General features: G+C 39.0%; 1 protein-coding gene and 1 long non-coding RNA gene across 8 annotated transcripts; both read left to right on the top strand.

Annotated features, from left to right (window-relative positions):
- The first annotated feature begins 3,531 nt into the window (after positions 1 to 3,531).
- LOC147636376 (uncharacterized) lies at positions 3,532 to 7,246 on the top strand. 5 transcript variants are annotated; one of them, XR_015266521.1, is made up of 11 exons: positions 3,532 to 4,130; positions 4,248 to 4,428; positions 4,604 to 4,737; positions 4,907 to 5,019; positions 5,167 to 5,293; positions 5,379 to 5,528; positions 5,627 to 5,769; positions 6,223 to 6,302; positions 6,396 to 6,445; positions 6,564 to 6,674; positions 6,759 to 7,246. XR_015266521.1 is itself a non-coding variant. In XM_086801803.1 (11 exons), the coding sequence occupies exons 1-11, from the start codon at positions 3,681 to 3,683 to the stop codon at positions 6,839 to 6,841; spliced, it is 1,635 nt and encodes a 544-aa protein (XP_086657929.1). In that variant the 5' UTR covers positions 3,532 to 3,680; the 3' UTR covers positions 6,842 to 7,246. The 5 variants fall into 5 exon arrangements, 4 of the variants coding, with proteins under 4 accessions (XP_086657929.1, XP_086657928.1, XP_086657930.1 ...); XM_086801803.1 differs by having other exon boundaries at positions 5,627 to 5,782; XM_086801802.1 differs by having other exon boundaries at positions 5,627 to 5,782; positions 6,396 to 6,468; positions 6,512 to 6,674.
- A 6,097-nt stretch (positions 7,247 to 13,343) lies between these two features.
- Positions 13,344 to 24,464, top strand: LOC147636375 (uncharacterized). Of its 3 annotated transcripts, none has more exons than XR_015266399.1 (3): positions 13,344 to 13,887; positions 13,977 to 14,094; positions 24,063 to 24,464. It is a non-coding gene; the product is annotated as an uncharacterized LOC147636375 (long non-coding RNA). The 3 variants fall into 3 exon arrangements; XR_015266400.1 differs by lacking the exon at positions 24,063 to 24,464 and adding an exon at positions 22,370 to 22,543; XR_015266401.1 differs by lacking the exon at positions 24,063 to 24,464 and adding an exon at positions 19,016 to 19,610.
- Positions 24,465 to 25,993: the final 1,529 nt, after the last annotated feature.

Below are 25,993 nucleotides of genomic sequence, written 5' to 3'. Positions count from 1 at the left end.
GAACAATACATCTTTTGATAATTTGGGCACTGCAAGGTGCAGAAGGAAGGAGGAAGAGAGGGTGGGGTGAGCCCCTTTTTGCTTAGAGGAATATGGGGGGCCATGGGAAAGTCCCCCTTTTTAAGTAAAAAACAAAGGAGGGGGAGGGGGGGACCTAGTGGGGGTCAAGGAAAGCCACTTTTTCTTAGTGAAAAAAAGGGGGACCAAGAAAAATCCTACCTTTCAGTGGAGTAAAAGGAGGTCCAAGGAAAGCTCATGTTTTCTTAGTGGGCCAAAGGGGGGGCAAGGAAAGCTCCCCTTTTCTTAGTGGACCAAAAGGAGTGGGGCGGCAAGGAAAGCTCCCCTTTTCTTAGTAGACAAAAAGGTGGGGCCTAGAAAAGCCCCCCTTTCTTAGTGAGAAAAAAAGGAAGAAAAGCTCCCCTTTCTTAGTGAAAAAGAAGGGGAGACAAGGAAACCCATTATTGAATTCACTTCTTGAAGGAGATGAAAGAAGTGAACGTCACAAACTCCCCCCTTTTTTTCTCCTTTTTTACCACCTTTTACTACAGTGCATGTGCATGTACATAATATAAAGGAGCAAAGAAAAACAAGAGGTCTCCCTTTAGAGAAACCTTTCATATAACCCGCTTGAAAAGTTATAGAAAAGGTGGGTCTAACCTACATATATTACGAATATACATACATGCATGGATGGATGGATAAGTGTATACACACACAGAAAAACATACATAAATACGTATAAATATACATGCATATGTATGCATATGGCATTTCGTGTAAGTATGCATACTTTGGGGATGGAATTTTTAGAATGCCTAGAGTAGGCCAAGTACAGAAGACAATTATTAAAAGAGTTATATTTGATATGTATATAAATAGTTTATATTATCGGTATCTTATATTTTCTGATGATGGTGTTATGAAAGACAAGAACTAGTGCATATTTTTATATCTTTAAAGTTATGAGCATAGTGACGTAGTATAACTTTATCTATAATGAGTGGCATAGACTTGACTATGGCCGGTCAATTATTGAATGTTCTAAACCATTGTTCACATGTGTTAGTGTCTATGACACATGCACATGCACATAGGACATGGGTTTGGCCCACTCTTAAAAGGAAAAATGTATAAATATAATTATTTTTCCATTTTCATCACATCATGTTATATAAACACAATTGTCATACAAACATCATGTTATTTTCATCACATCATGTTATATAAACACAATTTTTTTCCCTTTTCATCACACCAACCTCTCTCTATCATCAAACTTTATTTATGCTATAGTATGTATGCATGTCAAACCCATATGCATGCTTAACCTTCTACAACGAACGTGAAGGTTTCTTTTTCTCCTGTGGTACATCAACGTATTTGAAAACCTTGAAAAAAATAAACAAAGAAAAAAATACTATTTTCCTCCACCGATTAGTCTCGACGTACTCTTGGAGGTGCCGAGCCCTAGAAAGAGAGTAATGCAATACATACATACATACATATATCATATTATACAAAGATTATAATGCATATATATCTATCTAGGAGAGAGAGAGAGAGAGAGAGAGAGAGAGAGAGAGAGAGAGAGAGAGAGAATATTGCAATACACACACACACACACACACACACACACACACACACATAAATACATACATATATTGAAAGAGAGAATATATATACATATATAACTATTTAATTATTTTAAAAAATCAACATATTTATCATAATAAAACACACACACAAATACACAAACACATTATATATATATATATATGAACGTGTGTGTGCATATGCGAATGTATATGTGTGTGTGCAGGCATGTGAATTTTTTTATGTGGGCATGTTTGTGTCTATGTGTGTGCACACGCATATGTGTGTGAGAGTGTGTGCATGTACACATGCAAATATGTGTGCACATGTGCATCTATGTATACATGTGTGTGTGTGTGTGTGTGTGTGTGTTTTATGTGCATGTGTGTGAATTTTTATATGCGGGCATTTTTGTGTCTACGTGTGTGCATGTGCACACGCATACGTGTGTGAGAGTGTGTGCATGTACATGTGTAAATGTGTGTGCGCATGTGCATCTATGTATACATGTGTGCCTATCAATGTGTGTGCACATGTATTTGTGTATGTTAGTGTGTGTATATGCATGTGTATATATGTAAGTTCATATGCATGTATGTGTATGTGCGAGGTTAAGTGTGTGCCTGTGCATATTTGTGTATGTGCACATGCGTGCGTGCATGTGTGTGTGTGTGTGTTTTTTTTTGTGTGCATGTGTGTTTGTTGTGTGTGTGTGGTGCATTGTGTGTATGCACATGCATGTGTTTATGTTGGCATACATTTAAATCTATTTATATATACATACCTATAAATATATATATGAATATGTGTGTGTGTGTGTGTGTGTGTGTGTGTGTGCTTTCTCACCCATGTGCACATACTATATGTGCTAGTGTGAGCATGAGAAACTCTCATATATGTGTGTGTGTGTGTGTGTAATATATTATATATGTAAGTGCATGTATGTGTGTGTGTGTGTGTGTGTGTGTGTGTGTGTGTGTGTGTGTACTTATATATATGAGAAACTCATTCAATATGCAAATGACTTGATGATGACAACTAATTGTGAGCCCCAATGCATCTAGTCTTGTGGAAAAAAACAGTTCCTTTTAAAAAGTTAAAAAATGTGAAACTCTTATATATATATATGAGGTTCTTTCAATGAGAAAAAGACTCATTAAAAAAAATCATTTCTCCATTATGTGAAGGCCTCTCCTTCTCTTGCCAAGTGGGGCTCTCCTTTACTTGCCACATGGCAGGTTACAAATAAGTGATATGCACATACATGCATGCGGACATGTGTGTGTTTTTTTGTGTGCATATGTGTTTGTGTGTGTATGTGGTGCATTGTGTGTATACACATACATGTGTTTATGTTGGCATACATATAAATCTATTTATATATACATACCTATAAATATATATATATAAATATGTGTGTGTGTGTGTACTCTCTGACACGTGCACATAATATAATACTATGTGTAAGTGTGTGTATGCACACATGTCTGAGTGATTCTATGTGTGCTAGGGGGAACAAATGGGAATATGAGAAACTCTCATATGTGTGTGTGTGTGTGTGTCTAATATATTATATATGTGTGTGTGTGTATATATATACATTTTTATGTGTGTGTGTGTGTGAGTGAGTGCTTATATATATATAAGAAACTTATTCAATATGCAAATGATTTGATGGTAACAACTAATTGTGAGCCCCAATGCATCTAGTCTTGTGGAAAAGAACCATTCCTTTTAAAAAGTTAAAAAAATGTGAAACTCCATTATATATATATATATATGAGACTCTTTCAATGAAAAAATGACTCATAAAAAAAAATCCTTTCTCCATAGGGCCCTCCTCCTCATGCCAAGTAGGGCTCTCCTTTACTTGCCACAACTTAATTTATGAGTTCAAAGGTTAAGGTAGGCCTGTTAAGGTAAGCCTAAACTGAAGGAGTCCTTAAATTTAAGCCACTGTTCGCCGTCATTTTGTGCACGTAGCAATATGGAGAAGATCACAGCAGGAAATGCCTTTTGAACGGGGAGAGAGAAAATTCTTTGGCCCGTGACAGCCCTCCCACCCCTTCTCTCTCTCTCTCTCTCTTATGGCTGTGATGCCCATGGGGTGGACAACTTTACCCCCTTCTCCTGTGATCGCCGCCCTCTTGCCAGTGGTGCTGGCAATGACCTGTGGCTTTTGTATCTCGGCGCATGGCCTCGGCCAGCTGCACCGCTCACCCCAGTTTATGCCCTCGAACACAGCAGCTTATTATCATGAGCTGAAGAAGAGATCGGCCTCCCCCTCCACCTACATCTACAGTTATCAGACCTTGTTCTACACGCAGACCCTGGACCACTTCAGCTTCACGCCTTTCTCGTACCATACCTTCCAGCAGCGCTACCTGGTGAGCACGCAACACTGGGGAGGCCCAGAGCGCCGCGCGCCCATCTTCGTCTACTGCGGCAATGAGGGCAATATCGAATGGTTCGCCAACAACACCGGCTTCCTCTGGGAGATCGCTCCCCGTTACGCTGCTATGGTGGTCTTCACGGAGGTAATTATTCTATGCAGAGATTAGTCGCTTCATCATGCGGAAGCTGTAACATCGATCTCGGCCTGTTGTTGTTTGCGCATGTGTGCTAATTACAATTAAGCTTCAACATTTATGCAGCATCGCTATTATGGTGAATCCATACCTGACTTTGCCAAGGAAAATCACACTGCCGAAACGCTAGGCTACCTCACATCCGAACAGGCAATCGCAGATTATGCAGGCCTAGTTCTGGATCTGAAGAAGAACCACTCAGCAGAAGACTCTCCGGTGGTGCTGTTCGGGGGCTCCTATGGCGGAAGTGGGCTAAATTATTGATATTTACTCGTCATGATTTAATTAGACCTTGATGGCTACTAATTAAGAAATAAGTAGTACAGTCGATGTAGATGAGATTCTGCTGATTAAATTTAAAGAAGCGATTCCTGGTGGTTAATCATGATTTGACATGCGATCGTGGCCTATTCTTCCCGCAGTGTTAGCGGCTTGGTTCCGCCTTAAGTACCCGCACATAGCCATCGGTGCTCTGTCAGCTTCCGCTCCTATCCTGCAGTTTGATAATCTGGTTCCTTGGGATGGATTCTATAGAATAGTGTCGGAAGATTTCAAGGTAGGTAGGCCAGTGATTGCATTAATCTCCTTTCATGTTTATTCGGCTGGCGCAGGAGAAACCTTGCATTAATTTATAATGTGCTCAGAGCTGCATGCTGCTTATCAGAATGAGCCCAATTTTGCATTACTTTTACTTTTGTGTTTTTTTTTTTTGACACCTGCAACAGAACGCGAGTGTGAGTTGCTTTGACACCATCAAGAGTTCGTGGGCTGCGTTGAGTGGAGCCTACGAGGAGAGTGGAGGCATGGAGAACGTTAAAAAGCTGTTCAAGTTCTGCAGGTGAACTACGATCATTAGCTGTTTTGCGAGTGCAATTTTATAGAAGAAAAATTAATGTATATGTATGTGTATTATAATTGTTCACGCTGGAAACGGATCAATAAATTGATACGATTGATCTTCATGCGAGGTTTTGCTTTCTCTCAGCAACGTCTCTGCAGACTTATCCTCCGTGGAGGACTTCTTGGAAACCGCTTGGATTTACATGGCAATGACGGACTACCCTTACCCGGCAAACTTTTTGGAGCCCATGCCTGCCAATCCTGTCAAAATGGTATGTAAAATATGCTGGTGTTTGATCTAATCTCACAGAGCAAGCTTTTCTCGAACGTGATGTGTGTGTGTGTGTGTGTGTGTAGGCTTGCGACGCAATGGACTCATTCCCAGATGGCACAGATATCCTTTCTAGAATCGTGGCTGGTGCAAACGTGTACTATAATGGCACAGGTGAAGTGCAGTGCTTTGACTTAGGGTCAGATCCCCATGGCATGGCCCTCTGGACGTGGCAGGTATATATAAGACTCAGCTCTTCTGGTGACCAAAACAGAAGTTTTAGCTGAAAACCATTTAAAAGCTAGCTTGCTACTGTGCTGACACATATACGCAGGCGTGTACTGAAATGGTGATGCCTTTGAGTAGCAACCCCGACAACAGCATGTTCCCGGCTTTCAATTACTCATACAAGGGCACCATAGAGGCATGCAGCTCGTTCTATGGCGTGAGCCCAAGGCCACATTGGATCACGCAAGAGTATGGTGGTCATGTACTGAGCTCTCTTTAATCCACACTCTCCCCTTTCCTTTGAAGCTAGCGCCTACTTACATATAATTTGTCTCGGGAAAGGGCTAGATACATACACACACATACATATAGATATAGGCATGCATACATGCATGTATGTATGTAAACATACATATGTATGTATGTAGACATACATATATACATAAAGATATATATGTTTGTCTACAAACATACATACATATTATATATACACCTACATATAAATAGACACATATATTATATATTAAATATAGATATAGACATACATATATGCATGTGTGTATATATATATATATATATATATATTTGCTTCTGTCGACGTTCAAAGTCCACTAGTTTGTGAGTATGTAGTAGAGGACATTGTGAATAAAAGATTTCACAAACTTGATTTCATATTTGTTAATTCAAATATTGGGAAGACAGGATATACGCTCGGTGCTTAAGCGGTTTGGTAGCAATATTATATTCTCCAATGGTCTTTTGGATCCCTGGAGCAATGGAGGGTAGGGCGAGATCATCTCTCCTCTGTTTATATTTTAGTGAACAACCCTCCTGGACTTCTCTATCCATGTCCATCTAATTTTCTTTTCTTGCAGTGTGTTGGAAGATATCTCAGATAGTGTGGTTGCCTTGGTAACTGCCAAAGGTAATTATTACAAGGAGACCAAGGCTGCAATTTCAGTGTTTCTCTCTCTCTTTCTCACTCACAAAGGCAAGATTGAGTGATTTTGGTTATCTAATTTACAAGTGGGTGATGGTGGCAGGAGCCCACCATCTGGACTTGCGAGCTTCCACGAAAGACGATCCGGACTGGCTGATTGAGCAAAGACAAGAGGAACTAGAACACATATCGCGCTGGCTACGCCAGTATTATGGTGACTTCCAAGCCTCTCGCTAGTCAACACTCTGTGGCTCCCATCTCTGCACACTCACACTATTGGAATGGCTGCTTGTTCTAGAGTTCTACATGCACTGCGACGACGTTGCTGTAAACGCCGTCTTGAGGATACGACCCCCTACGCTACCAATTGCTTTGACTTAGTGAATATAGCCACCGTTAATTAACCCGGAACCCAACTCCACGCACCTCGGTGCTGAGAGATGCTCTCTCACTGCTGACACCCTCTCCACCTTGTACTATAGCCACATGATCGTGCACATGTGCACCGTCACGTGCGACGATGGTGTCTACCGTGGGAGAATTCAAGCAACCCTCTCCATTTGAATTATGGTGGCACGGGAGCTGGTGCCATCAACGTTTTGTCGCTACTCTCCACAACAATGTCTACTCTCTCTTTGCAGCTCTCCCCTATCAGCCACAACATTGTTAATTCCCAGTCAAAGTACAACATTGTTAGTTCACGGTCAAAGTACAACATTAATGTTTGGCCGTTGGTGGCCGCCTTCTTTACTTAAATGGAGCTTTGCAGGTTGCAGTATGCCAAAACAAGATATGAATATGCACATGTAGCGGCTTCCTTTGTATTTGGGCTTGACCTCCAATTCTTGCTTAATTTTGTAGAAAAGTTCCCGTAAGGAGTTATAGTAACAGTTACCCTACATAGTGAACCCCCTACTTACCATCACTATCTTATAAAGGATATGCATTTACATTAGTTTCTAATTTAAGTAATAGTTCCCCTACATATAGTGAAGCCCTTACTTACCATCACTATCACTCTTTTACAGAGGGTATGCATTTACATCATTTTCTATGTTGTATTCTAAGCAAACTCACTGGTTGTGCAACTTAAACATGCTTCTTGTAATTTTGAGAAGCCAGGGAGAAAAGAGATTGTGAGTGGTTAAAAAAGGGACCGTGTAAGGCTAAAGCATAAGTAAAGTTGAGACATTGCTACTATGAGATCATGGGTGGATCATCAAATGTTTCTTGTAAGTGGTGGTGGTTTTTTTCTAAGAATGTCTATACTCCCCACTTGCGCACACACAATGTGAAAACTTATTTCTTCCGAGTGGTGGCTGTATTTTTTTTTCCTAAATGTGTCTATTTCTTCAAGTGGTCGTTTTATTTTTTTCCGTAAGTGTGTCTCTACTTCTCTCTAGTGGTAGTGTTTGTTTCTCTAAGAGTCCCTCTACTCCCCACCCACCACTAGCCCACAATGTGGGAAACTAAGAGTCCCTCTACTCCCCACCCCACCACTAGCCCACAATGTGGGAAACTAAGCTTGAAGCAACGTTGGAGTGGTGGGGTTGTTTGTCTCTACTCCCCACCCCACAACATGCACACAATGTGTAAAAACTATTTCTTGGAGTGGTGGGGTTGTTTGTCTCTACTCCCCACCTCACCACTTGCACATAATGTAAAAACTATTTCTTGGAGTGGTGGTTTCTCTCTCTCTCTCTCTCTCTCTCTCTCTCTCTCTCTCTCTCTCTCTCTCTCTCTCTCTCTCTCTCTCAAGTGTGTGTCTACTCCTTGCGTGGTGGTCTTTTTTTCCTAAGAGTCTCTCCACCCTACCGTTTACCCACAATGTGGGAAACTAGCTTGAAGCAGTGTTGGAGTTGGAATGAAAGATCTAATACATAAAGATATGGTCTTCTAGCACATGGCACTAAATTGCAAGTAAAACTTAGGATCTTTGAATTAAGTGCTTGATGCATGGATAAATCGATATGCCAACACCCTAGAAACTAATGCTAATACATTTTTTTTAAAGGTCACAAAGAAATTGGAAGGTCCTTATAAGGTTCTCACAGAAACCTTATATAGTCTTTAAGGTCATGAAAGGTCCGGTCCTTATAGAGTCCCTCCCCACCCGAGTCCTCCCATTCTCCAAGCGAGACTTTTTGCGTGAGGAAAAAATCGAGTGACACATTTCAAGACCACCAAAGGTGTGCAACATAAATTCACAACAAAATGACAATAACACAAGCACATATCGATTTTTAAACATTATGTTTTTTGAGACACTGCATGTATCCTTATAAACCAAGTTGAATTCTAAATAGACTAGCCACAATACCAAAACGTTATAGTCAAAATAAAACATAGAATGCCTAGTATGGCATGTATGCATATGTGCCAATCAATCGGATGTACATTCGTCATCAACAAAGGGATTCCATCTTGAGGAGGACTCTCGAGTATCTGCATCATAACGTCGATTAGCTCCCATAGCTGAAGCCATCATCTCTACATACTCTTACAGTACACTTCGACAACAAAAGGAAAGGGGAGATTAAATTTATGCCACACATAACTCAATGGAATATTCCAACAAATGGAGAAGCCAAAATCCATAAATCCACAAATCCATAATGAAATCGAGCAAAATATGGCAATCCAAAACCAAGTGGCATGGAGAAGCTCACTAGTCATAGGCATTGTCTCCAACATGTACATCTATATCATCTCCAACATCCCTTGAGGTACCTACATCTGCCTGCTTCCCTAGACTCCTATGCAACATAGCGATCACAAAGGTAGAGATGATATGCTCATCCCTATGTGACCATGGCCAGTTAAAAAGTCTATATCATCTCCAACATCCCTTGAGGTACCTACATCTGCCTGCTTCCCTAGACTCCTATGCAACATAGCGATCACAAAGGTAGAGATGATATGCTCATCCCTATGTGACCATGGCCAGTTAAAAAATCACATGAAGGATACGCATGGACAGTTAAATAGTGAAAGCAAAGTACTTACATTATAAACAAGCTTTGCTAAATATCTTCGTGTCAATGGAAACCAAAGCTCATCACCCTTGGTGTAATTCTTCCTAACCTCCATGATGAGCCTGGAATCCCTTTCCGGCAAGTCATGCATGTACGAGGACTGATTAGCTACACATATATTTATACACTTGACAATCTCATCCCGCAAGGTAGTGGGAACCAAGGCATGTGTATTGAGACTGAGAGGACATGCCATGTTAGTTCCCATGAATTATTTACATTGAATTCATGTTAAAAGATACTCACAAGTTTATGCATTGCAAACTTGAGAGCAATGCAATCTTGCTGACCTTGCACGGATCAATGATCATGCAAAGGACTCGATAGTGTTTCTCCTTTGTCATTGAGAAACTCTCATTAATTTCCACAATCGATGCCACCAATCGGTGGTTTCCCTCTCCCATACATAAAAGATGTGATTGGAGAGAATCGAGAGGGCCGAAAATCGAGTGACCTCATCCTCGAACTCCTTGTTAATCTCTTGCAATAGGGGATCCCAAGAAGACATCACCACATATGTGACCATGGCTTCCTCACGGGAGCAAGTACATAAGGACAAAATGAACACATGCTCAATTACATAACAAAGACCGTATTAGGTATTATGGGAGAAATCCCGCATTATGGGAGTTTTGAAATTGATAGGTTCCATGTATTATGGGAATTTCCCACTTAAAGTGGGAAAAGTTATTGTGGAATTTCTTAATATAGAACGGAGGAAGGTAGTGTTGATAATCACCATTCAAACCAAAAAAGTGGTACTATTAGTATTTGTGCATAAACATATTTGAAAGGAGTAACTGTTTGATAATCATGTAGGAAGGTGGTGTTGATAAACACCATTAATAAGAAAGTGGTATTTGTTTCTTTGCTAGGACCTGGCAGCACACCAAGTGAGTTGTACACTACACAAAATTTATGAAACAATTGAACAAATAAGATAGAAACATTTTTATATCAAAAAAATGTAAGAGGCACAAAGAAAAATTTCATTCAATAAGTGAAAATAAAAAATAAAGAAGATACCAAAGTACATCTCTTTTGGATATAATTAGAATTATAACCTAAAAATCCACATTGTCAATATTGAATCTACAAATGCTACTCCTCATTGAAGGAACCATCAATATGAGCTTCATCCTCACAAGCCAAGCCTAAGCATGCCAAGTTCTGGAGATGTTATCGGTATTGCATCTACAATTGCAGGTTCCACAGGCTCTTCTTGATCTGCATCACCGCATCTTTCACTCCACTCTCCAAATTCTAGCTCCCTTGTGAAAGGCCTTAAAAGCATTTTTGGCCAACGAACATTACTCCATAATCCATTTTTTAGATAAATGGTATCCATTGTAGGGAATGGTAGTTCCAGATCCTTCAAGCATTCCTCCACAAGTAATGACACATTTCCTTCACCAATTTTTGTTCCACTACAAGTGAAATTAGGATCAATTCTACACACGCAGCCAATACCAACAGAATCATTGTTCAACGTCATGTAGACCCTCCCTCCAGATTGGAAATCCATCCTGCACATAATCATGTTGGACTTGTTAAACTAGTAATCAAATCTAGCAAGCAATTTTTTTTAGTTTGGAACCTACATCAGACTCTACCATGAAGTATAGCTCTACCATGTGGCCGAGCTAGAACTAGCTCTATCATATGGTAGAGATAGAATCCATTGAAGACTATCTCTACTATGTGGTGGAGTTAGACTTCAAAGCATTCTAGCGATACCATGGTGTCTAGATAGATTATTTTGATATAGCTCTACCACATGGTAGAGCTAGATCAATGAATTCTAGCTCCGTTACATGATATAGTTACATTGATGCATTATAGCTCCACCACATGATATAGTTACCAGATAGTAGAGCGGTAGAGCTAGTTCAATATATTCTAGCTCCACCACATGGTAGAGCTAGACCTCTAGGCATTCTAGGTCTACAACGTGGTTTATGGTACAGCTAGATTGATGCATTCTAACAATATATTCTAGCTCCACCACATGGTAGAGCTAGACCTCTAGGCATTCTAGGTCTACAACGTGGTTTATGGTACAGCTAGATTGATGCATTCTAACTCCACCACATGGTAGAGCTAGACCTTAAAGTTCTACGATGTGGTTTAGGTAGAATAGTACAGCTCTACCACGTGGTAGAGCTAGATCAAATACTTTGAGGTCTAGCTCTACCATGTGGTGGAGCTAGAATTGCATTTAAGTTCTAGCTCTACCATGTGGTGGAGCTAGAATGCATCGATCTAACTGTGTACCATGCAGATCAACAAAACCAATTACTCCAAGAAGAGACCTACTTCACATGTCAACAAGAACCAAGGAGCTAGAATTGCATTTGATCTTACTCTACCACGTGGTAGAGCTGTATTCTACCTAGACCACATCGTACAGCTGTAATTATTTGAGGTCTAGCTCTACCATGTGGAGGAGCTAATGCAGATCAATAAAACAAATTACTCCAAGAAGAGACCTACTTCACATGATGAGAACCAAGGATCTAGAAAAAAGATCAGACTCCATTAGTCCTAAAAATCTATATAAACTATTAGTATCTCATTCAATGCAATAGAAGTGTTTATGTAATCATGGTTTGTGTGTGAATTGATCTTCCCTAGTCCTTGATACCTAACAATCTATGGTAGGAATCAATGTTTCAAATTCAGGGCTTGACAATGTTATAGGAATTGCATCTGTAATTGGAGGATTAGAATGATCCCCTTCTTCATTTCCGCTATAGCTTTTGTTTGATCAAATTAAGTTGCCATTCATGATAGTAGATTGCAAATAAATCTTTGGCCATCGAACGGCACTCCATAATGAGTCTTGGAGAGATGAAGTATCCATTGTAGGAAAAGGCAGGACCACATCTTTCAAACATTCCTCCACTAGTATGGATACATTTCCTTGCCCTATCTTTGTACCAAAGTCCCCTTGAATTTATACATATACTTTAACCTATAATAAAAGCTATAATCAAACTTATAAGCTTACAGTTATATTTATTAAATAAGCTATAATATAGTAGCATTAAAATAAGCTTTTATTAACTACAAGTTACTATAATAAGCTATATAGTTATAAATATTAATATAATTTAAGTTACTATAAGTTATATAGTTATAGTTGTAGGTTAATATATAGGTTAATGTACATAATTTAAGTCACTATAGGTTATAATTTATAAACTTTAAAGTATATAGGTTTATATATAAATAGGTTTGATTTATATAGCTATAGAAAGTTTATAAATAAGATATATTTAGTATAATTATAAACTATAAATAGACTAAATTAAGTTACTATAGTGAACCTATTAAACCTATTAATAAGCCAATTTATATATATCTTTAAGTCTATTTATATAATCAAACCTATAGTTACTATAGTTAATCTATTAAACCTATAAGCCTATTTATATATCCCAGCAGACGAGCAGCCCCATGATCATATAAATACCATTGTTATGCATCTCATCTTCCATCTCCACATTCAAGCATAAGTGATTCAGTATTCAATATCTTGGATCTTCATCACTTGGAGCATAGAAGCATACCACATCATAATACACATCATCCAGAATTAGCCAAGGAGGAAGTGCTTCAGTCCCTTGTGTTTCTGAGCCTATAATAGATTTTATCATATTCATCCACTCCATCGTTTGCTCCAGCCAATCAGGGTTTAAGTTACTATAGTATAAGCCTATTTATATATATCTATTAATTATAAACTTTAAATATAAATATATCTATAAGCCTATTTATATAAACAATCTTATAAGCCTAATCAGTTTTAATTTTTAAAGCACGCCTTAGCCCACGGTGACCTTAACCCGTCTGCAAAACGCAAGTTCCTTATCCGCTCTCTGTGGCACAGGTTGCTCTGGCCTTTCCCACTGTCAACAATCAAGCGCGCACCTCGTGCACGCGGCTCTGGGGACCAGATCTGAGAGGGGAGAAGAGAGCACCCCAGAATTCAGGTTCGTTGCGTGCACGTGGGCGCACTGGCGTGCACGCGGCTAATTGATTTTGTCATGGGGCTCCTCGCTATCTTTTTTTGTTTGATTCAGGTGCACTGGCAGCCAAGGTAAATGCTAAGCTTAGCCAAGCTTAGCTTATAGGTAGCAACAGTAGTGAGAGGTGCATATGCACAGCAAGCGTGAGAGGCGCAACAATACAGCTAGGAACAGTACAGGTGGCAACAGTAGTGAGAGGTGCAACAATACAGCCTCAATACAGCCATGCGCAACAATACAACAGGACCTGGTTTTCATGTATGGTGGAGGGGGCTGTTCTCATCGACGCCTTGATGCCTTCCACGATGCTCTCCGGAGCTTTCATGTCAGAAATTCTTTGACGGATGTTCCTACCTTGGCTGTAGGTGTTGCTGTTACAGTATTTACCAGAGTTGCGTAGATTTCTACTGCTTCTACTCTCTAATATCTCCTGCTTTTACTCTCCACCAGCTTTTCACTACTGCCCGTATATCAGCTTCAATACCTTCAGAGTCTCCCCCGGGGCCGTATCAGTTTCAACATCACCATTCAATTTGCTAAGAAGTGCAACCCAAATCGGTAGATTCAGGTTTTTTCTCTTCAACCATTCCTAGTTTTTTGAATTCTTGCATGCTTTTATTTTCTACTCTATGTCAATGTGTATAATCTGAATTTTAATTGACATGTGCAAAACTTTAAATCTAATCATAGATAATGATTTAATATGAGACAAAAAAATGTGTACCTTGTTGTATCGTTGAATTTGATAATGGATGCGGTGATGTCCAAGTGCTAGTTGTCAATGACAAGATGGGAAAAGAGGTTTGTATTACACAAGCAACATGGACGTCAAGGAAAATTTGAAAAAGACCAAGACCATTTTAAATTTTAAAAGGGCGAGAAAATTTGAATTTAAAATTGGGCGGGATAATTTGAATGCTCTACCACATGCTAGAGCTAGAGAAATGCATTCTAGCTCTACCACATGCTAGAGCTAGAGCTAGAGCTAGAGAAATGCATTCTAGCTCTACCACATGGTAGAGCTGGAGTTGAAATGACTTAAACTAGTGCAAGATGACTTGAAATGACAAACCATCCATCTAGTATCGTACCTCTATCTTGACTTGAAGAGTCAAAAATCACCTACTCTTACCTACTAGGCCTTTCAAGGTTCTATCCTAGAGCATGCACAAAAGACCCCTCTCCACCTTCTTCATAGCATTGCTTCTCCCCTCTCTCCTTGCTTGAAATTGTACTTTCCTGCTCTTACACTCTAAGCATGAGATCTATGCAAGAGAGCTCTCATAATAATGCAAGATGTAGCTCCTATTGCAAGACCTAGCTCTATGCATGAGAGCTCTTTCACTTTTTACATGAGATCTATCCATGGGAGCTCTTATAATAATGCAAGATATAGCTCTATGTATGAGAGCTCTTAATATAATATTTAATGCAAGATCTAACTCTATGCATGCGATCTCTATGTATGAGAGCTCTTAATGCAAGACTTAGCTCTATGCATGAGAGCTCTTTCACTATATACATGAGATCTATCCATGGGAGCTCTTATAATAATGCAAGATATAGCTCTAGCATGAGATGTATGTAAGAGAGCTCTCATAATAATGCAAGATCTAACTCTATGCATGTGAGATCTATGTATGAGAGCTTTGAATGCAAGACCTAGCTCTATGCATGAGAGCTCTTTCACTCTATACATGAGATCTATCCATGGGAACTCTTATAATAATGCAAGATATAGCTCTGTGCATGCGAGCTCTATGTATGAGTCTTTGAGATCTTAATGTAAGATCTTTGAGATCTTAATGTAAGACCTAGCTCTATGAATGAGGTCTCTAATGCAAGACCAAGCTCTATGCATGGGAGCTCTATATATGAGAGCTCATAATGTAAGACCTAGCTCTTTGCATGAGAGCTCTAGTGCAAGACGAAGATCTCTATAGCTCTCGTGCATGATATGAGAGATCTATGCATATGAGAGCTATTAATGCATGAGAGCTCTTACAATGCAAGAGGGATCTCATGCATGAGACCTCTTAGAATACAAAAGAGCTCCATGCATAAGATCTCATGTATGATAACTCTATATGCATGAGAGCTCATCGATATGCATAAGAGCTGTCATGCATGAGATATATATGCATGACAGCCCTCTATGCATAGGAGCTCTCACAATGACTCGCACTTGATAATAGTTGATCTATATGCATGAGATTTGCGATCTATATGCATGGCAGCTCTCACAATGAATCACACACAATGATAGCTCTATATTTATGAGATCTATATGCATGGATCTCTCATGGCTGAGATCCACGCTTGAGAGCTTTATGTAAGATCTCTCACAATGCATGAAAACTCTCTATGCATGAGAGATCTCACACCTTGCGTAGATATATCCTAGATCTATATGCATGAGAGCCCTCTATGCATAATCGATAACACATGCATCAGAGTAAATAAAAGTATGTAAATAATTCTCTATTGTGTTATTCTCTTGACCTCACGTCCTGACCATGCTTTGGTGTTAGGTCCTCACCACCTACCGAGTTGTGGTAAGCTTTAAACCCAATGCTCTCTTTTTTATGTTGCAACCCACAAGGGTGCTATGGGAGTTTTTTATAAGAGCATTAGAGATCTCATGGCTGCAAGAGATCTCTATGCATAAGATCTCTTATTTTCATTTATTTGCATTGAGTGTACGAGCTCTCGTGCGCTGCATGATATCTCTATATGCATGTGAGTTCTCTATCCATAAGAGCTCTCATTTATTAAGAGCTCTTTTGCATGAGAGCTCTCATTTTCATTAGTGTAAGCGCTCTCATGCATGAGAGCTACATAGAGTTCACATGCATTGAGCTCATGCATGTGAGAGATTATTATGCCTAGAGTGATCACATGCATGAGCTCAATACATAAGATCTCTCACATGTAAGAGCTTAATGCATGGATCTCTCACATACAGACTGCTCTCAATGCATAGAGCTCTCAAATGCATAGAACTCTCAGTGCATAGAGATCTCACATGCACATATCTCTCAATGCATAGAGCCCAATGTATGATAAGATACTGAAACATAGTTCATAATATGGTTTTATTTGAAATTTTGCTGTATAGAAAATGTGATATGAGAACGAGAAAGTGATACTAGTGGTCGGAAGGCAACACACCATGACGAAATAACATTGATAATAACCCAAACGAATCCACTCTCCAAGCCCTCATCTCAAGAAATATGGATCTAGCAGATGGATTTAGTACATGATGTAGAGGATTTAGTACATGATGTGGTCTAGGTTGGATACAGCTCTACCACGTGGTAGAGCTAGATCAAATGCAATTCTAGCTTCTTGGTTCTTGTCATGTGAAGTAGATCTCTTCTTGGAGTAATTGATTTTGTTGATCTGCATGGTACACAGCTAGATCGATGCATTCTAGCTCCACCACATGGTAGAGCTAGATCGGATGCAATTGTAGCTCCTTGGTTTTCGTCATGTGAAGTAGGTCTTTTCTTAGAGTAATTGGTTTTGTTGATCTGCATGGTACACAGCAGATCCGGGTTTCTTGCCACACATTTGTCCATGCATGATTCGAATTTCATGCCTCTTCGGTGCTGTTTGGGCCACAGTTGGAAATTTCCGCCATTTGGCACGCTCATGCATCTTTTTCGAGAACCCGGATTCGGACAGTTAGAAGTTGAGGATCTGGGACCCCATCAGAGAACGGACCACACGGACTTGTGCTAGGGAAGTTGCTCTATGTCCACATCACTCCGTGCATGGATTTGGGCATCGCAATCACTTCCAGTGCGTCAAAGTTGAATCCCAATGACATTCAACACACTTGTTTATCTCCTTGGTTCTCGTCATGGTCTCTTCTTGGAGTAATTGGTTTTGTTGATTTACATGGTACACAGCTAGATCAATGCATTCTAGCTCTACCACATGGTAGAGCTAGACCTCAAATGCAATTCTAGCTCCACCACATGGTAGAGCTAGACCTCAAAGCAATCTAGCTCTACGATGTGGTCTAGGTTGGATACAGCTATACGATGTGGTCTAGGTTGGATACAGCTCTACCACGTGGTAGAGCTAGATCAAATGCAATTCTAGCTTATTGGTTCTTGTCATGTGAAGTAGATCTCTTCTTGGAGTAATTGATTTTGTTGATCTGCATGGTACATAGCTAGATCGATGCATTCTAGCTCCACCACATGGTAGAGCTAGATCGGATGCAATTGTAGCTCCTTGGTTCTCATCATGTGAAGTAGGTCTCTTCTTAGAGTAATTGGTTTTGTTGATCTGCATGGTACACAGCTATATCCGGGTTGCTTGCCACAGATTTGAGTTGATCTGCATGGTACACAGCTAGATCCGGGTATTTGACGGCCTTTATCGATAGATCCAATGCTACCCACAAGCTTTCAAGCTGCAAGCACATCCCAAAGCATGCCATCCAACAGCATCATGTTCATCCATGAGTATCAACTAGATCCCAAGGCATTCATTATTGAATGAATAGTAAGAGATAAACAAGATACTATGTTCTCTCGAGGGTGGAAGTTAGATTGTGCAAGTCAAGAAATAACTCTTGAAGAGCTGCAAGCTTCCATTACTTATTGTGTGAAAGGCAAACAAAAAAAAGAGAAAATGCCCTCTAAAAATCCAGTTCAAAAAAAGGCAAAAAGCAGTACAGGTATTATGGATGTAGATGAAGCTTCTTAAATCTACAGTAGAGAAAACAGGCTTGGAAAATTCAACAAAAATAAGATTTGTGGATCCCAAAGTTTTGGAAAATGAGGTGCAAAAGGCACTAAAAGGGGTATGGAAAAATACTCTAAGTATTTTCCATTCAAGCACAAAGAGTATGAGATCCTTGTAGATCAATGCTGGCTAGCTCCTGATCACTATAACTCCCGTCAAATAGAACCTCACCGTGTGGATGAATACGTGCTATTTTTTGGTGCAAGTGCAAACAGGCTAGGAGCGTGTGCATACTTGATGCCTGTAAAGAATGCTGGGGCAAGAAGAAAGGAATTCCAATGAAACTAAGTGAGGTAACAGAGGAGAAACTCACTGAGTATTCATATTGGATTATTGATGGCCAACATTCCATCTATGCTGTAAAATTCTTACGGTATCAAGAAATGGAAAAAGATTGTCGTGCTCAAGACTTGATACAAGCGTATGAAAAAAGGAAGGCTCGAATTGTTGTAGATCCAGAGCCACAAGTTGCGACGACCATATCTGCTATAGCTAATGAAGAGGCCTAATCATTATATGTCAAACAACCATACTATGATGTCTTGTAGCACTTGAGGAGTCAATGGATCTTCAATAATTCTCCGTCAAGGCTAGCATCTGGAGTAACAGAGGGCTCATCATCTTGTGTAGACTGGGATGTATGTCCATATCCCTTGCTCTCTTATAATTATATGTTTTGAAAAAAATACTTGATTTTGATCTTTTTTTCTTTTATTTCTTTGCAGAAATTTTTGCGAATGGCTAGAATTACGGTGGGAGCATCCTTCATTTCAAAGCAGTCTCACATGGTGGTTTACTCTGATGAAGTTCTCAAAGGCTGGCTTGAAATCATGGAGAAGCAAAACAAGAAACCAACTGCCACAGTTTTCAGATGTCTTGCTGGGCTAGATGAACAAGAAGTCAAACAAATACAATAAAAAATCAGGTCTGGAAAAATTGTTCTTTCAAAGGGTACTAAGGATGTAGATGTAATTGACATGCCAGAGCGTATCAAGCAGCTCAAGCAAGATAAAATTATTCAAGATGCATTGCTTGTAGAGTTCAACACTCTGAACAAGGACAAACAATGTCAAGATTGGTCAGAATTGACTATCACCTATAGCATCAATGAGGTTGTATACTCAGTTCTTTTGAAGTTATGTGATGTGTATATAAAGTCAAAGCTACAGGTTGGATCAAAGAAGATTAATTTTCCAGTAGAAGCAAGGCAATATGTGGAGTGGAATATCAGCCTTAGCAAAGAAAGTTCAACCTTGTCCTTGGATCTTCCTTGGTGTATTTATGTTGTGAGTCTTCCATTCGACGGGAGTTACTACTTGAAGCGCCACCTCAACAATCTAATTTCCATTGGGTTATGTGTTCTGGATAACACTGAAGATTTGGGAAGAAATATGCATTGGGATGTGGAATCATTTTGCAATCTTTTGAACGGCATTATGATCATTACAACAGCTGGTAGATCTTTGCCATCCCAATATGTGTTGCTTACCTTTCTAAATATTACAGATTTTATTCAGTTGCAAAATGCTTTAAAAAATTTGAGTGGCATAGCAAAGGAACAGTATAATGGGGCATTGCATTTTCGACGTGACAACCAATGCATTGGTGCAATAGAGTTCTTCACATCCTTAGTGTTTTTCAGCAAGGGAGATGGTGAAGGAATACCACGGAAAGATCGAGACATGGTGAAGTTCGTTCAGCTCGAGATTTTTTGGATTTTGAAGACAGTATGTAACTTCTTAATGGGCTTTCCTTGTGTCTTCAATACTTTGATTTGGTGATGTTTTGACTTGTTATATCCTTGGTTCATTTTTTAGTAGTATTTAGCTATTTTGATTTTATACAATGCTTTTATTATTTTTGTAGCTCTCTCCAAATTGGGCTTTGGAATCTAGAATCACCAAGTTATGGATCCTTACATGTTCATTAACAAATTCACTTTTTACATAACCAATTGGTGAATTTGGAAAGCCTACTTAGTGGTCGCACAATGGCCAGCTGGTGATTCTGAAAATCTAGCTTATAAATCTAAGATGATAGAGCTAGAGATCCTCTCATTTACTTCAATCCTACCCTGTGGTAGATCTAGATTTCAATAGGTCTACAATTTGGTGGAGCTAGCTACCTCTTCAAAGTGGTGGACCAAGAATCCATTAAAGTCTAGCTACCTCTTCAAAGTGGTGGAGCTAGGCCAATGCACCCCCCAAAGACAATTTTTTGCAGTGCATCCATTTAAGTCTAGCTCTACCATATGGTAGAGCTAGGCCAATGCATTTCTAGCTCCACCACATGGTAGAGCTAGTTCAAATGCAATTCTAGCTCCTTGGTTCTTGTCACGTGCGATGAGCTAGAACCCATTGCAGTCTAGACCTAGAACCTATGGAAGTCTACTGGCTCCACCCATAAAGAAGCTATCTTGATCCCCAACTCAACCACGTGGTAAAGAAGACTTATAAATTCTAGCTCTACCATATGGAAAATTTAAAACATCTAAAATTTTAGCTTTACCATATAGTTGAGTGGTTTTGTGTTTCTCACCTCCACCTACTCTTGGAGCTCAAGGGTGGATCTCAAGGCCTACTTCCAACAACAGCTCCCTTGCAAACTGGCTCTACCAAATGGTAGAGCTAGAATAATGGGTGTATTTGGAAATCTATTTTAAACCCTCCAATTCTAGACTGAGCAAGTAGAATTGATAATTGGTATCCAAACATGATTTCCTTTTAGATTACACCAATAAACATGTGTTACGAGTGAGTGTTACAATTATAAATTCTTGTAGTTTGAAAGATTGTTGAGTCAATGCTACTTTTTTTTCTTTTCGATCCCGAAATTAAGATAGTAGCAGGAAGTGAATTAGCTACGGAATGCCACAATCAAACTGTGGATGAGAGCTTCTCCCACGCATTCAGTGATGTCCATCCAAAAGGTTTAAAGACAAATGCTGACAATGAAATTGGGGTACCTAAATCTCCAACAAATGAAGCAATGGGTGAGAGTTTCCAGCCCGAAGAAGAAGTACCAAGAAGTACCGACATTGCTATCTGCAAGAAATCAGTGTTGACAATTGTGTTGGACCTGAATGGTCTACTACTGAAACGTTGTCAACAACAACCATCTTTAATACATGAAACTATTCAAATGGATTCAAAACAATATATTGTACTAAGGCCAGGATGTATCCAATTCTTGAAGATTTTATTAAAAAATATTAATGTTGGGATCTGGTCTCAACAGCGACAGAGAGTAATGTTCTTCAAATATTGAGAATATTACAAGACAAAGCAGGAGAGATATTACCTTTTTTTGTAGTTTGGGCTCAAGAGGCTTGCGAGAAGGATAAAAGTGGTAAAATAGCTAGACCTGATAATCCAACAGTTCAGGCAATGTTCAAGCCATTGTCAAAAATCGCTTCATGTTTTGATTGTGATGCTCATAGAACGGTTCTTATTGATGACTCTCCATACAAGGGATGTGCTTCTCCTGATAATAATTGTATATATCCTACAAAGTTTGATGAAGACAATATTCTCATTGATGAGCTGGTCCCTTACTTATTGTAGCTTGATGAGAGTGAAGATGTGCATGAGATCATTGGCTCTAATCGTCGCTACAGACAACCTCTAGTATTCAATGAAAATGAATACAGAGGTGTGGTAGATTTTTGGAGAAAGCGCAATTTAAATTGGTCACAGAAGATAATCTACACTGATAGGCTACCACTATCAGAGATTATACAAAAGTTTGTTGACAATCAAGAGGTATTAGCGAGACAATATGAAAACAAAAGAGAAGAGATAATAGAAATTATGGCAAAAGAACGAGTTAGTATTGCTAGCATGAGGGGACCACAAGTGATTTCTCTAGCTAGAAAATTGGGTTCTACCACAACGCAGTTGAAGGCAGCCAATGCAAGGGCTTTCATAAACAAGGTGTTAAATGAGTACAATCTTCTCCAACGGGATAGAAATAACTAAGGTACTATCCAACATAAATGATAATTATAACCAAATACATGATTTTATACAACAATTTTGTATTCACAATGAAGAAACTTAATTTATGATGGTTTCTTGTAGATTTATTTCAAGGATATTGTTCCAAGGAGTATTCACTTAAAGAAGCCATTTGTCACAAGGATTGTATTTTTTTTGGAGGAATTTTATCTTTTTGTAATCATGAATTGACAAGAAATTTTTTCCTGTTTTTAAAGTAGTGGCAAATGTATTACTCTTCAGATAATTTTATAAATGTTGGAGTGCACTCTACTATAAGGGGCCTCCTAATTTGAAAATGTATGGAAGCTTGATCTTTGTCTTATGATTTTAATTCCTACATATTTGGACTATGGTAGAGCTAGATCAATGCCTTCTAGCTCCACCTCATGGTAGAGCTAGACTTCAAAGCATTCTAGCTCCACGACATGGTAGAGCTAGACTTGAAAGCGTTCTAGCTCTACCACATGGTAGAGCTAGATTAATGCATTCTAGCTCTTCCACATCACCACATGGTTGAGTTGGATTTCAAACCATTCTAGTTCTACCATGGGGTCTAGCTAAAATATTTTGATACAGCTCTACCACGTGCTAGAGCTAGACTTCAAATATTATTTCTAATTTTGCCATGGGATCGAGCTAGAATACTTTGATATAGCTCTATCACATGGTAGAACTAGATTTAAAAATATTCTAGCCCTACCACATGGTTGAGCTAGAATAGTGCATTTTAGCTCAACCACATGGTTGATCTACATCAATGCATTCTAATTTCACCACATTCTGATACCTACTAGCACATTTTGTTGCGTCTTTTTAGAATCAAATCGATCTTTGCATCTTGGGTCATTTTGTAATGCAACTAAAGTCAACATTTTGGAACAGTATATACTATTAGTCTAATGTTAGCGTGCATAGTCACATTTGTTTTGTAATTGTTTAAAATCTCTCTTTGCATAAGAGTAGTTGTAACATGCCTTCCCCCACATTCCCACCTTTATCATTAAGCATGCTCATTGTTTTCCAGGTCATGTGATTGATTCTAATTGGTGACTTCTTTGTCACAAAGCATTAGTATGTCACATGTCCAAGAAAATCCAGAGTGTACGAAGACAGTTGGTTCAGCGCCGTCTTGACCGTCTACAGGAAATTGATGCAAGGTTGTTCTTTGTGCATCCCTCTGAGGGGGTTATCATACTGACATGGTATTTGTCAGACCCAATATGCATACCCCTACGCAAAGAGGATGATAGGAGGGCTATTATTCTAAACCTCAATGGTTTGTTGTGCTATGTTGTCGAAACCCAATATGATGAGAAAGATTCTCCTTAACGAGTTGGTAAAATACCCAATTAACCAATATCGTTATGTCCTATGTCACAAGGATGCACATGAGTTCTTAGATTGGTGTATTCAATTCTTTTATGTTTTTATTTGGAGCGCATGTAGGAGAACTAAGCTCTCTGGAATAATTGACACAGTATTTCTACAACAAAAGCCCAAGTTTGTAGGTGTTCTCTCACAAAAGAATTGTTCAAAATCCACATGGGTTGTGCAGAATAGACAAGTTTTCTTTAAAAAGCTTGAGACCTTTTGGGGTCTCCATCCTTTGTACAACAAGAAAAATACATTGATAATTGATGATAGCTACTATAAGGTGTTTAAGAATGAGCGAGGAACCTAGTTAATAGTCCCAGAATTGTACCATCAACCTTCCAAGGAAAGGTATAGTTTTTTGACAGAAGATTTAAGAAATTGGTTGTTTTTATGGCTACAGAATGAAGATCGGCAAGAGTATACATGGGATAATGCCTTTGAAGAAAAACCTAACCAATTCTCAGATGATGTGATGAAGAAATGGCTTGAAGAAGAGAAATTGGAAGTAGAGAATAGGAAAAAGGCAGAGGTGTGGAAGCGACAGCAGGAGGCTGATGCTGAGGCAAAGAGGCAAGAACAACTTGAAATTCAAAGAAAGAAACGAGAGGAGGCTGAAGCTGAGGCACAGAGGCAAGCATAGAGTGAAAATTAAGCAAAGCAACAAGAGGAGGCATCATGAAAGTAATACACCCCCATGAGCTCATTTTGTTTGTCCGTAATATAATCAAATGTAGAGGATGCAAGTAATTTGGCCTTTTTTTAATGTAATAAAAGTCCATATATTGAAATATGATATTGTAATCAGGCCTCTGATGGAGCATACTGTTCAAATGTTTGCCTTTGCAAAGCATTGAACAAATTCTAGCACAAGCAATAAATTCATGTTCATTTACAATGTCTTATTATAATTGAGCCATAAATGGAGTGCATCCTTCTCTAAGGGGACTTCCTTTATCCTTTTATCTTTTGGTCAAACTTTGCAAATTATTATTATTTTAGTAGAGTAGGTAAAGACTTTTAACTATCATTTTGACAAAGGGTATCCTACTGCAAGGAGACTCTTTCTATCTTTAATAATGTTAATTTGTAGTAGTTGGGTATATAAGGAAACTTTCACCATGTCATATTATAAATTCTTGTTTATTTAGTCTTTGTTCATTACAATGCAGTCTTAAAATTGGAGAGTGCGTCCTACTCTAAGGGGACTCTCAATATACAATCTCTTGTATCAATGTTTTTACTTGGGAGTCTAGATTGAACAAATGGTAGATCTTGGTTCTTTCAATGCGTTCTTGCTCCACGTGGTAGAGTTAGCTCAGAATTCTAGCTCTACCATGTGGTAGAGCTAGAATCCCTTAAAATCAAGCTCCACCATATGGGATGGTAGAGCTAAAATTCTATGTCTATATCTACCATATGGGATGGTAGAGCTAAAATTCTATGTCTATATCTACCATGTGGTGGAGCTACCATCAATTGAAGTCTAGCTGTATAATTTCATGGAGCTAGATAGCTCCACCATGTGGTATCTTATTGAGATCTAGCTCCACCATGTGGTGGAGGTAGCAGCCATGGTCTCTTTATAGAATTTTGGACTTACCACATGGTGGAGCTAGTATCCATGTGTGGTAGACCTAAACCTTTGGAAGTCATACAATACGACTAGAATTTTGAGTCTAGATCTACCATTTGGTGGAGCTTGCATCCACTGAAGTCTAGCTCTATAATGTCCAAGTGGTGGAACAAGATCTAGAATGGATAAGTCATGGATCAAGAAATCCTTTTCAGCTCTATAATAGACAAGTGCTAGATCTAAAGTGAAGAGATAAAGTGATTGACGTTGGACTACTAGCCATGCTAGACACCTCAATATGAGCAACAAGGCAAATATCTCGCTACATTGTCCATTTCAGACAAATAACTACACGAGTTTTCTTCAAAAAAGTTCATTTCTTTTGGGGTCTCCATATTTTGTACAACAACAAGAATACATTGAAACTCGATGATAGCTACTACAATGTGTTCAACAATCAAGATGATAATCAAGATAATAATTGAAAGAATAATCTAAGTGTGTGATCTTGTGAGTACACAAAATGAACATGCTTAAAAAGAAGCTCAATACCTCATTCAACCAATACACCCCCATGACACTAGCACATTTTGTTACTCCCTTTTGTAATTGAATGTAAATGGTCTTTGTAAATGGTCTCTATTATAATAAAATATAAAGGGTCTTTGTAATCTGGCCATCTTCGGGAGCGTGCTGGGTGGTTGCAGGATCAGGGTGCCCAGTTTTGTCCACTCAGGCACCCTGTAAATAGTAAAAAA

Source organism: Cibotium barometz, chromosome 8 (assembly GCF_041138505.1).
Source record: "Cibotium barometz isolate CiBa-2024 chromosome 8, ASM4113850v1, whole genome shotgun sequence".
NCBI lineage: Eukaryota > Viridiplantae > Streptophyta > Polypodiopsida > Cyatheales > Cibotiaceae > Cibotium > Cibotium barometz.
The sequence above is the reverse complement of the archived record's forward strand: the minus strand, read 5'-3'. Positions and strand labels throughout refer to the sequence as shown.